This window comes from Micromys minutus, assembly GCF_963924665.1.
Source record: "Micromys minutus genome assembly, chromosome: 15".
In the NCBI taxonomy this organism is placed as follows: Eukaryota; Metazoa; Chordata; class Mammalia; order Rodentia; family Muridae; genus Micromys; species Micromys minutus.
Window position 1 is genome coordinate 55386034 of NC_137984.1, and position 11700 is coordinate 55397733.

At 43.1% G+C, this 11700-nt stretch overlaps 1 protein-coding gene across 1 annotated transcript; it reads right to left on the bottom strand.

Annotated features, from left to right (window-relative positions):
* Positions 1-1309: 1309 nt before the first annotated feature.
* Positions 1310-7226, bottom strand: PFN2 (profilin 2). The gene is made up of 3 exons (XM_080929454.1): positions 6832-7226; positions 4734-4926; positions 1310-2926 (listed from the first exon to the last, which is right to left on the bottom strand). The coding sequence occupies exons 1-3, from the start codon at positions 6961-6963 to the stop codon at positions 2829-2831; spliced, it is 423 nt and encodes a 140-aa protein (XP_080785580.1). The 5' UTR covers positions 6964-7226; the 3' UTR covers positions 1310-2828.
* Between the last annotated feature and the right edge of the window lie 4474 nt (positions 7227-11700).

Sequence of the window (11700 nt, forward strand, 5' to 3'; positions counted from 1 at the left end):
CACAAATTTGTACGGCCCATTTCCTTATGCTAAGTTTTCAGAACTAAGGACATAATAGGTACACACTCACATATACCACCCCACACACATTTCCCTGAGAATATTTTCTTTTGGAATTGTGAGCAGGAGCCAGTGACTTAACCTTTTACTATTTCAGTGTGATCGTCACAGTGTTCAACATACAATGCAATTTCCAGGTATTCATTAAGGGTTCCACAACTTGGTTTACTACAATTCATGTGGGAATAATTACTTAAAAACTTCAAATCACCTTATCACTAAATTTTCATCTTTCTACCTTTATTCCTGACGATACCAGGTTTTAACAGTTTTGTAGGGTCTAGAGTATCTTAACATATCAAAATAGACCCAGATTTCTATCTTCTAAATATTTTACATCTTGTATGTAAATTTGATTCATAATTACTACCTAACAACTTTCATTATGTGCAGTATATTTTAAGTATGGAAAAGATGAATTCCTGTCCCCTAATCCAGTCTTTCTTAAGGGTAGTATGCAGGTCAATTGATATAAACCACACTGGTTATTTCTCAACATTCCTGGCCTATGACCTCTCCACCTCTAAGGTAGTAAGTACCCTGGAGCCCGTGCCCACTGTTCCCGCTCCCCGGTCTCACTTAGAATAACCCGAGCACCTGCTGCCATGTTCCTGCTTGATAATTTGAAGTAATGGTTTGCCTCAATAGTCTTCAACTTAAATATGTACTTAAGAGACTCTAGGATTAAAATACTTAGCTATGGACAACACATTACTCTGAAACCAGAAAAGCAGAAGTATCAGATTCTCCTGAGTGCTGTCTGAGGAATGGCTTCTGGTCTTTTGAGGCTCACTGGCTGACATCAGGCTGCAAACACGGACGGCAAATCTCCAATCACTGACCCTTCAGTCCAGAGGGACCCTTCATAATGGAGTCCACAGAAAGTCTTCTTGCCACTGGAGCCTCTTTGTGCTTATGAGATTGAATCTGCATCAAGAGGCCAATATGACATATTTATTCCCTAGGAGGTTAGTTTTCTTCACATTAAGTCAGGGTGAAGGCACAAAAGCCACATTTAGTGACCAAAGCTTATCAAAAAGAAATTTGTAGGTGTTTTTACATGCTCACAGGTAAGTTGGGCCCTTTCCTCACAGTCCCTAAGAAAGCTTAGGTAGAAGTATTTTGAGTTTAAGGCCAACAAGGACTAAACAGCAAATACCTCCCACCCCACTGTCCAAAGTCAGCAATAACAACAAAGCCAAAAATCAATAATTTATAATAAAAACAGGAGTCCAATAGAGCATTTGGTTGGAATAAATTTATTTCATCTGTCTGTAAACAAGGTGTTTAATAGTTATGGCATTTTTTTAAATGCATATTAAATCAGATGAGTTAGACTGTATCCCAGATGTAACAAAGTGCAGGGAAAGAAATGGACAAATCAGCAACAAGATTTGTTTTTAAATCTGTACATTATCCACAATGCCCAAACAATAGAAGCAAATACTAGAATGTCCCTAAAGTAGTGCCATTCGAAAGGAAATCCATCTCACAATAGCAACAGTTCATTTTAACAATAGTATGGCACAGGATACATATGAAAAAAATACATCACAAGACGGCCAAGTCCACAATAATGCAACTTCATATAAAAACCTAAGCTGCAAATAAAAATTGGTCCTATGAAAAATAAACTGGACACACTCCAGACGGTTATTTGGGATACCTAATATCCATGATGGCAGCCTTTTACAATTTTACTCAAGAGTACAGCTGGTGTGCAAAGAAAAGACAAGTCTGAGCTACTGCAATGGTAGAGCGTCCCTGGGAGTTTGATCGGTATGGTTACTGTCGTAAGGTCATGGGAGGAAGTGCCTTTGCTCTCCACGTTGTATCCTTCATGTCCTATAGACACTACAAATAGTCTGTCCCCAGTGCAATCACCATATTAAATCACTGCAACTCTCAATAGCTCATCAACAGAGGAGGTATTAATTAGGTTAAATAAACCAGGCACTACATAAAGGAGAGTGGAAGCAACCAAACACCTCATGTTGGAAGGGAGGGATGAAAAAGGCGTGAGGGACAGATGCATGCACACTTCCCTCCCAACCATGCGCTACAAAAGGAAGACTAAATGAGCTAAGTAAATGCTCAAAGTGTTCAAAGACACTGATCAAATTAGAGATTGTACACCGGCACCTTGCTTAATATTAACTTATTTTAGTAATCAGTATTCCACTAATTGCTAAGACGAAGTGATGCCCGACTTGGCATGCCCCCTTCCCCCAATTTCAAGGTATCATGCAAATCATTACTGTGCTGCAATTATGATGCCAGATAAAGGCTGGTTACACACAGTGGTTAACATACAAATGACCCCTTGGGAATCATGACATTAGAAAATAAGGAAAAACTAGCTACCATCTACAATCTGGTAGCATTGTGACCATAATTAGGGTGGTGATGAAGACAATTGATAGGTAGGTAGATGGGGAGAGGCTGCTTACACATCAGACCTCTTCAGGTATAAAGCGAGTTCATATGTTTTCTTGTTAATTGTGCCTGCGTGGACACCTTCCTTTCCCATTGACTATAACCAATGCTGGAGTACACAAGGAAACAAAACAAAAATGAACAGAATTATTTAAGGGGAAGGGGCAGAAAGAAAGACACCTTTCCCCACCAACAGAGGGATACAAAGGAGACACAGGTTCATATCCCATCACCCTGCATTGCTAATAAAATTTCCAGAATTAAGACTTAAGCTTACAGCTAGGAAAATTTAAGAGCAATTTTCCCCTAATACTTAACAGTCTGCCTAGCAGCTAGAACCCAGAGTCTCTCAAGTATTTTGCCATTGAGTATGCCTTCTTATTCAATCCGCCTCCATGGACCCCTTCTTTTCCCATTACAAAGACCAAGACTGAAAGAAAAAGGAGAAAAGTGTTTCAAAAGAAGTGTTAATCAAGAAACCACATAAGTTTAAGCAGATAGATTAATAAGTTAACATTAAGTTAGTTTTCCATGAACTGTTAAACACTGAAATCCATTCTGTCTCTAGAACTCTCAAAGAGCCTTCAGGCCAGTAAATATACTAAAAACAGCACACGTCAGATGCACACGGAAACCCCACTGTACACAGCTGAGTTCCATCACGATCTCCATGAGAGCTAGGAGGAAAGTGATCGTTTACTTTGCATCCTAGGGAAAAATATTCTGGCCGACACCACACTATTTGTCTCCCAAAATATACTTAAAAAATTCTGATATATTTCATTTATTAATTCTTTCCAAATGCAACATGTATGAGAAATACAAGCTACTGTCTTACATGTGTGACTATAAATGAATTAACATGTCTATCACTTACAGAGGAAAATGATAAACAAATTTAAACAGAAATGTAAACTGTCCGTTAGTGGTATCTGTCTTACATAGAGACTCCCTTGCCTACTATTTCTAGCACCGAATGTGTGTTGTACTGAACTCAACTATATGCACAGGTGTGTGCCAAACAGACTCACTGCCACTAGGTGTCAGCAGTGGTCTGTGGTAAAAAAGTTTCATTTCATTTGGCTTTAAGTGTTGAGTTTTTTATGCATATGTATTTTTGTCATGCATACCTATATATATGTGTGTGCATGTATGTATGTATGTATGTATGTATGTATGTATGTATGTATACCTATACTATATAGCTATATATGTATGCCTGGTATCCTTGGAGGCCAGAAGAGGGCATCAGAGCCCCTGGAACTGTGGCTACACAATTGGGAGCTGCTGTGTGGGTGCTGGGAATATAGCCTCAGTCATGGATTTTATGCACCAAGCAAACTCTCCAGCCCTTCAGCTGATGCATTTTTTTTCAACCCTAGCATCTTATGTATTTGGAAGGAGCTAAAACTTAAGATTTGTCTGTTTTAAAGTTATCTTGTTTTATGCGATTTGTTTTAGAAACAAAGCACGCCTCGGACATCTACAGTATTAAATTATAACTCACTGTAGGCTCATAGAACTGTTCTATGTGCTACCTTTGCCAAATGAGGCCATTATACAAGCTTACACATAAATGTATTTGTCTGTGAGATGTCAGAGTAAACTTCAGTGTCCAAGGTTCTCCATGGAATATTAGATTTTCTTATGCCATATTGAAACCAGAATTTTTATTACCAAGTCTGGAAACTAGTACCAGGGTTTGTGTGCCAAGTACATAAACTGCATGTAGCTTCCTACTTTTCAAAATGAAATCACATTCTCTGGAAGTATTTTAGTAAATGGAACATGCACTCTAAAAATCTAGTCTATTTTTCTCTTCTTCAGAAATGTTCCTGGCAGAAAAATAAAACAATGTAAATTTTTTGTTCTTTTTCTTTTCTTTTTCAAGATGAGCAGGGAATTGATTTCAAATCTAAGCAAACATCAAAGGAAAGATCTACAAGTAAAGACCAATCAGACACAACAATAACTAAGTGACTAGAAGTTTAACAATCACACACCACAGCATCCTAACATGCTGGACTGTGAGAGGCAACTTTGCATGGCTAAGGCTGCTCCAGCCTCCGTGTGGAGCAGTCAGGGGAGGAGTCTGCATAAGCACTCTCAAGTCTCAGTGTCGCCCTTCAGTGCTGAGCAGTTCACAAAAACCACCTTAAGTGCCATTATAACTAATTTTTAATGTAAACCATTAAAGAAACCCAGGTTGTAAAGTGGCACAGAAAGAGCTTGCTTACCTCTCCCGGCTCTGCCAACAGCGACATTGTATGTCGGCTCCCCACCTTGACTCTTCGTCCGGATGTCCATTGTGCAGTCCCCATCCACGTACAGGCTATCTCTGATCACAGAGCACTTCTTTGCTCCAAGAGTCAAACCGTTGGTAAAGAAACCTTCCCGGTCTTTTCCTACAATCATATCTATTTCTACTGGCTGGCCACCCAAAACAAAGAAGAAAAAATTACAGTTAATCAGAATTTGATACAACAAACTGTGTACTGATATAAAATCAAGATAGCCATTTCTATTATTACCTATTCCTGCATGGTTACATGATTTACACATTAGTTTGCAATTGACAGTGAGGTCTGCTAACTAAAGCCAGTGTATACCAACCATACAACCATACAATACAAAGAGTCTCCCTAAACACTTGGCAGTTGATATTGGGTACAAACCGAAATTGAGTTATTTATAAACTATATCAAGTCAGGTGCTACTTGAAGGTGCTTATGTAATTATAAAGTTTCAGCTATAAGCTCTTACAACAGCTTGCCTATCATTTTCAGCCACATTAGTCATGTTGCACCAAACTTAAAGTTGGTTAAAGTCTATCCAGATAAACCTGCTTACGTCTCTGTTTCGAGTACCTTGAAATATCCCTGATAGTATGAACCTCAATCATCAGACTGCAGGACATTTCAAAATTCGTATTTCCCTCCTATTTTTCTAGCCACCACTCTTTTCTCTCTAACTTGCTTTGCCCTTCCATTCAATCATCAGCTTTCCTTCTGGACAAATGTACAGTGGATTCTGTCCACAGCATTGCAGTAAGCAACAGTAAAATCTGGGAGAAAATGGAGGGGCATTGGTAAAGAAAGTGGGGTAGCCAGCAGAAGTGGAAAAGAGAAAACGTTCATTCTAACATTCCATGAATAAGAAGGAAGGCGTCGCCCCCATCAGAACTGCAGAGTCATAGCAGGCCCCAGCCATTTCCAAGCATACTCCCCGCAATCTTCTCAAGCCAGACAGCGGGAACTCACACACAAAGACAAGACTGCAGAAAAAAAAGTTAATCACCAAATGTCAATTCGCTGCAGGAATTGTGGTCTCCCACATGGGGACAGGAGATCTTAAAGCACTCCTACCACAGACTGAATCCACACTAATAAGTTAAACCACGTTAAGGAGTAAAATGCGGAGCACTTGTGATATGGGACTCGAATTTTGCTAGATGATGGGGACGGAGTGTGGAGCTAAGAAATTAAGGGAAAGGTCTTGTACTTGATACTGGTGCCAACCTTTTAAAGAAGAGCATTGCATAGAAACGGGCCTAACAATAAGCAGTGTTGGAGGCTAATAGACGAATATACTCCAAATGTGTGGCAACCGAGTCAAAAGCCATCAAGTCACATGAAAATGAGGCAACGTGAAGCATAAATCGGTATTAGTTTTTTTCTCCCATCATTAAAGAGGGAGTGACTTAGAGAAGTGTCACCCCCCTCCAGCGACTCCCCAGATTTTTTTTTTAAATCACCATTTAACCATCCCCTTTTTAGAGCTATGTTGCGTAACTGGGGATAACATTATATCGATGAATCTCTATAGGTGGAGAAGAGAATCAATGGCAGTTCGCCATCTTGGAGGAAAAAAAAAAAAAAAAAAAAAAAAAAACTAGAGCCACAGCTCAAGTAGATTCACGATTCCACCTACGTGGTCCGCGTACCTTTCTCTCCAGCCCAGGAGGCCTGGACACCCGCAAGCCTACGCAAAGTCACTCCGTTAATTCCCGGGACCCGGCCGCCGCCGCCTCCCACATCCCGCGCTCCAGAACCAGGGCCAGGACCTCCCGCCCACACCCGGGGACCCACACCGCAGGGCTCCCCGAACGCCAAGGGGCCTCCCGGGGAGACCTCCCCTCCTCCACCCTGGCAGCCGCAAGCCGGGGCGCCGCCGGGGCGAGAGTCCGGCCGCCCCGCCCCCGCGCGGCCTCGGGCAGCATCCCCTTCCTCAGTCGGCGGCACCCCATCCTCCAGCCCCGGCCGTCCCTCGCGGGCGGGCGTCCCCTTCCTCTGAGGCCCGCCGCACACCTGCCGGCTCGGCGCCCCCGGGCCTCACCGTGATGCTCTGGAAGACGCCCCCGGCCGTGGCTGCCCAGACGTATTTGGCGTCGCAGTAGCCGACAATGGCGGCCTCCTGGCAGCAGCCATCGCACATCAGGTTATCCACGTAGCTCTGCCAACCGGCCATCTTCGAGCCCTTCGCACTGCAGCGGGGACGGCAGGAGCAGAGGCGCAGCAGCGGCGGCGGCGGCGGCGGCGGTGGAGGCGGGGCGGGGGCGGGGAGGAGGCGGCTCTGCGCAGGCACCGACCGCCCCTCTCCGGGGAGCTGCGGCGGGCGGGGACAGGACCCGCAGCGGGAGCGCCGGGCGGCCGCGGCCGCGGGGCTCAGGAGCCAGCGACAGAGCGACGCTGGCAGCGGGGCTGGCGACGGCCGACTCACACCGCAACTCCCTCGGCTCGCGGCGGCCAGCGGGAAGTGCGCGCGCGCGCGCGCGTGCGTGCGATCCTTCCGCAGCGCAGCCCGCGAGGGTCCCGAGGAGGGCGGGGGAGCTGAGACGGGGGCGCGGAGGGATACCGCCGGGGACAATCACGGCCCACACGTGCGGCAGGCGGGCGGGCGTGTGGCTGGGGCGGGGCGGCGGAGGCCTCGCCACGGGCTGTGAGGCGCGGCAGCTCGAGTGCGCGTCGTGGGGTGTCGGAGCTCTGGGTGCACGGGGTCGCGGTGCTCACTCCTCAAGTGCCCGCTTTGGATGCGGTATTGACAGCATTGGTATCCGGTGGCAGGGTTGCCCTGGTGACGGGATGCGGAGGGTTTGCTCTTTGTAGTGGGAGCGGCCAGTGGGGGTTGCCCACACTCGGGAGGGAGGTGTCTCTTGGAAGACCTTGGCCAGCTGCGCCTGCACGCTCCTGAAATCAGAGCAGTGGCATCTGAGCACAGCTCTTTGTTGTCTCCTTTGAGTACTAGGGACTCCAGGTTCCGTGGAGCTTTTGCCCTGAACGCAGTGCTGCTAATCATGTGCGGGGCTCAATTGTTCAGAAATTCTAACCAAACACAACATACCCTATGTGCACTTGGTAACTGGAAGAGTTACAGTACATTAAATACATTCGTGAAATACAAAGAATAATCCAGCTAGAAAAGGATTAATTGAAGTAGACTAGTAGTTCTCAAAATTCCCAGTGCTTAGTGCGACCCCTTAGTACAGCTCCCTATGCTGTGCTGACCCCAACCATAAAATCATTTTGTTGCTATTTCATAACTAATTTTGCTAGTTATGAATCATAATGTAAATATCTGATATGTAGAATATCTGATATGTGGCCCCAAAGTGTTTGAGGCCCAAAGGTGGAGACCCACTGTACTAGAATGTAAAAATATTTCAGAATCTACATCTGAGGAAGGCTTGTATATGACAGGGGGGAAATAGTTTGAGTTTGAACATTCTATAGCTTTATTACCTTTATGAGCTAGGTCTAGACCCAGCATCAGATGTTTTTCAACAATGACCAGTTTCAGATGACAAACCTGACCTGCCTATTTAAGGGAAAGAAAGCTCCAATAGATTGCAAACTATTGTCAATTTTAAAGTTGTGGCGTGCACTGATAATTTTATAATAGCATCATGGAACTTTTATGTATCTGTTGAGCTTTGAAGAATAAAACTAATGTCTTAGCTTTCTAATCACTGTAAAGAGAGAAGCACCATGACCACAGCAACTCTTATAAAAAGAAAGCATTTAATTGGGGCTGGCTTATAGTTTCAGAGGCTTAGTCCATTATCGTCATACCTGGAAGTATGCAGGCTGACATGAAATGGAGAAATAGCTGAGAGTTCTTTGTCTGAATCCCAAAGCAGCAGGAAGAGAGGACCACTGGTCCTGTATTGGACTTTTGAAACCTCAAAGCCCACCCACAGTGACACACCTCCTCCCACAAGGCCACACCTCCTAATCCTTCCCAAATAGTGTCACTCCCTGATAACTAACCATTCAAATATATGAGCTTCTGGGGTTCATTCTCATTCAAACCACCACAAGTAGGACGAAGATCATGGACATTAGAGTAGGAGCAACAACAGAATAGTCAGCTGTCAGGTAGAGACAGTGTTTGTCCTCACGTTTGGAAGATAGAGGATTCTTCTTATGAAAAACACTTCTGCTGTGTGTCCTCACCTGATTTCATCTTCCTCACTCTATCATTCTGCCTTTTTTTTTTTTTTTTTTTACCACAATCATTGTAATTATTTCTTAACTTTTATTATCACCTTAAAAACTAAAGACGGGGTGGAGAAATGGCTCAGTGGTTAGGAGTGGGTGCTCCTCTACAATTCCCAGGTCCAATTCTCAGCAACCACATGGCAGCCCACAACTGTCTGTAGTTTCAGCTCCAGGAGATCCTTGGCACCAAGCATGCAGGTGGGAGATACCACAATACCAAGATGCATAAAATAAATCTTTTTTAAAAATTAAAGATGGGGCAGAGTGTGGTGTCACATATCTTAATCCCAGCACTAGGAAGACAGGCTCAAGAGGAACTCTTAAATTTGAGGCTATGTTGTAGTCAGGGTTTCTATTTCTGCACAAACATCATGACCAAGAAGCAAGTTGGAGAGGAAAGGGTTTATTCAGCTTACACTTCCACATTGCTGTTCATCACCAGAGGAAGTCAGGACTGGAACTCAAGCAGGTCAGGAAGCAGGAGCTCATGCAGGGGCCATGGAGAGATTACTCCAAGTAGGAGTTACTTACTGATTTGCTCAGTTTGCTTTCTTATAAAACCCAAGACTACCACCTCAGGGATGGCTCCACCCACAGTGGGCTGGGCCAGGGATGGCTCCACCCACAATGGGTCCTCCTATGCTTCATCACTAGTTGAGAAAATGCCTTACGGCTGGATCTCATGGAAACTTCTCTGTGATGACTCCAGTTTGTGTCAAGGTGACACACAAAACCAGCCAGTACAGGCCATGTTTACATGTAGTGTTCTAGGTTAGCCAAGGCTACATAGTGAGACCTGTCAAGTTAATGGTTACTACAGTTAGCCAATCAAATAGATATGCTTACTTTGTGAAAATTTGTAAAATTATAATGTTTAGAATTTGTCTTCTTAATGCACTTTATAATCTAGTAAATTTTTTATATTCCTTTTTCCGATTTTATTGGATATATTTTATTTACATTTCGAATGTTACCCCCTTTCCTGAATTTCCCCTTATATCTTCTATTCCATCTCCACTTCCCCTGATTTTATGAGGGTGCCCCCCACCCTCCCACTCCATCCTGCCTCCCCGCTCTGACGTTTCTCTCTACACTGGGGCATCAGGCCTTGGCAGGACCAAGGGCTTCTCCTCCCACTGATGCTCAACAAGGCTATCCTCTGCTACATGTGCAGCTGAAGCCATGGGTCTGTCCATGTGTGCTCTCTATAATTCAGTAAATTTAAACATTGAATAAGACAATAGAAAAGAGTAATTTGGAGAAATATAGAAACTATGTTTGACTGTGGTGAGAGTGATAGCCACTAGAGGCAATGATTCCCTGGAGGCAGGAAGGTAGTTCTGTTCAACATGGCTCAGTAACTGGTGTTGGTTCAAATTTTATGTATACCCTTCCTTTGAAGGGGTGTCCCTGTGTCCTTAGCATTCCTGGTTCCTCCTAGTGCTTACCTGTGAGTGCAAGACTCTCAGTACCTCCCACACTCTTGTGTTTTTAAGATGAGATTTCTGGAGTTTATTATTTCATTCATATTCTTTTATTGTTGGCTTGAAATTTTGAAAGTATTAGAAGAACCTCGTATTTTGGAAATCCTAATCTATAGATTCAAAAACATATGTTGCAAAAATCAAAAACCTTAAATTGTATCAGTTTTGTTTTTACTAAAATCTAGTGTAAAAAGCCTAAGAGTTTAGAGCCTGCCATTTTCTCATATTTTCAAAACTGTAGCAATGAGTTTTAATTATTGTTTTACATTTTCCATATGGTATTATTTCTCTGCAGTTTCTAAAGTAAATTTTAAATAGCTAGGGAAATGATATCCTATTAGCTACAGCTTAAATTGTAGTTTGTATACTAAGAGAGTCCATTTGTGGCTGTGGTTTTAGTGCTGTGAGAAAGTTGTCCTGTGCCAATTTTTCTTAGTACCAACTTCCGTAGCCTGGCACTAATACCATGTATACAATGTTCTGTTCCTAGTAGCTAACAATGGCTTATCACACCTTTCAAAAAGTTAAGTAGATGAGAAATATTGGGGTTTAAGAACAAATATAGGTTAAACTCAGAGGGGTATCAGTATTAGAAAAAGAATCGCTGGCTTGTATCTTCCTTTCCTTTCCTCAGAGTAGCAGTGTCTGGGAAGAGGTCAAGAGAGTAGTGGCTCTGCTGCTAGTGCACATATTCAGAAGGGTGTGTGGGTAACAGCTAGTTAGTCACATGCTTAAATCTGGAATGCGCTTTATCTATGTGCATTATCCCAAAATTCCTTCATGCAGAACAACTGTAATGTAGACGTCATTTGGTGCCTAAATAAACTATGTAAGTCCATAAATTAATAATTTGGCCAACAAAAATGCCATAATAATTAAATACAACTTGAGAAATAGTTGAATAGACACTAAAACATAGACTTTAATTACCCAATTACAAAAATCAGAATTAAATCTAACTAGGTCATCTAAAACCTTCACCCACATATTTCATCTTAGGGGAAGTAAATTATTAGAAGAATAATATAACGATCAGGAAAGGTTAACGTGTAGCCTATCACTGTCTTCTTAACTCCTTTAGTGCTTTGCTTCACAAACTGCTTCTTCCATATTGAGATAAGTGTCTCAGTTCTGTCAGCTCTTACCCATTACATCTCTTCTGCACTTTGACTTTCTTTTACGGGTTTGTACATGGATTTTTGTCTCTTGTAGCTCAGACTGGC

Coding starts and splice junctions, on each gene's coding strand:
- PFN2 (XM_080929454.1), bottom strand. CDS start 6,963: ATGGCCGGTTGGCAGAGCTACGTGGATAACCTGATGTGCGATGGCTGC. Junction 4,927..6,831: donor GCGTCTTCCAGAGCATCACG/GTGAGGCCCGGG, acceptor TTGGGTGGCCAG/CCAGTAGAAATAGATATGAT. Junction 2,927..4,733: donor TGTTGGCAGAGCCGGGAGAG/GTAAGCAAGCTC, acceptor TTTTTCTTTCAG/TCTTGGTCTTTGTAATGGGA.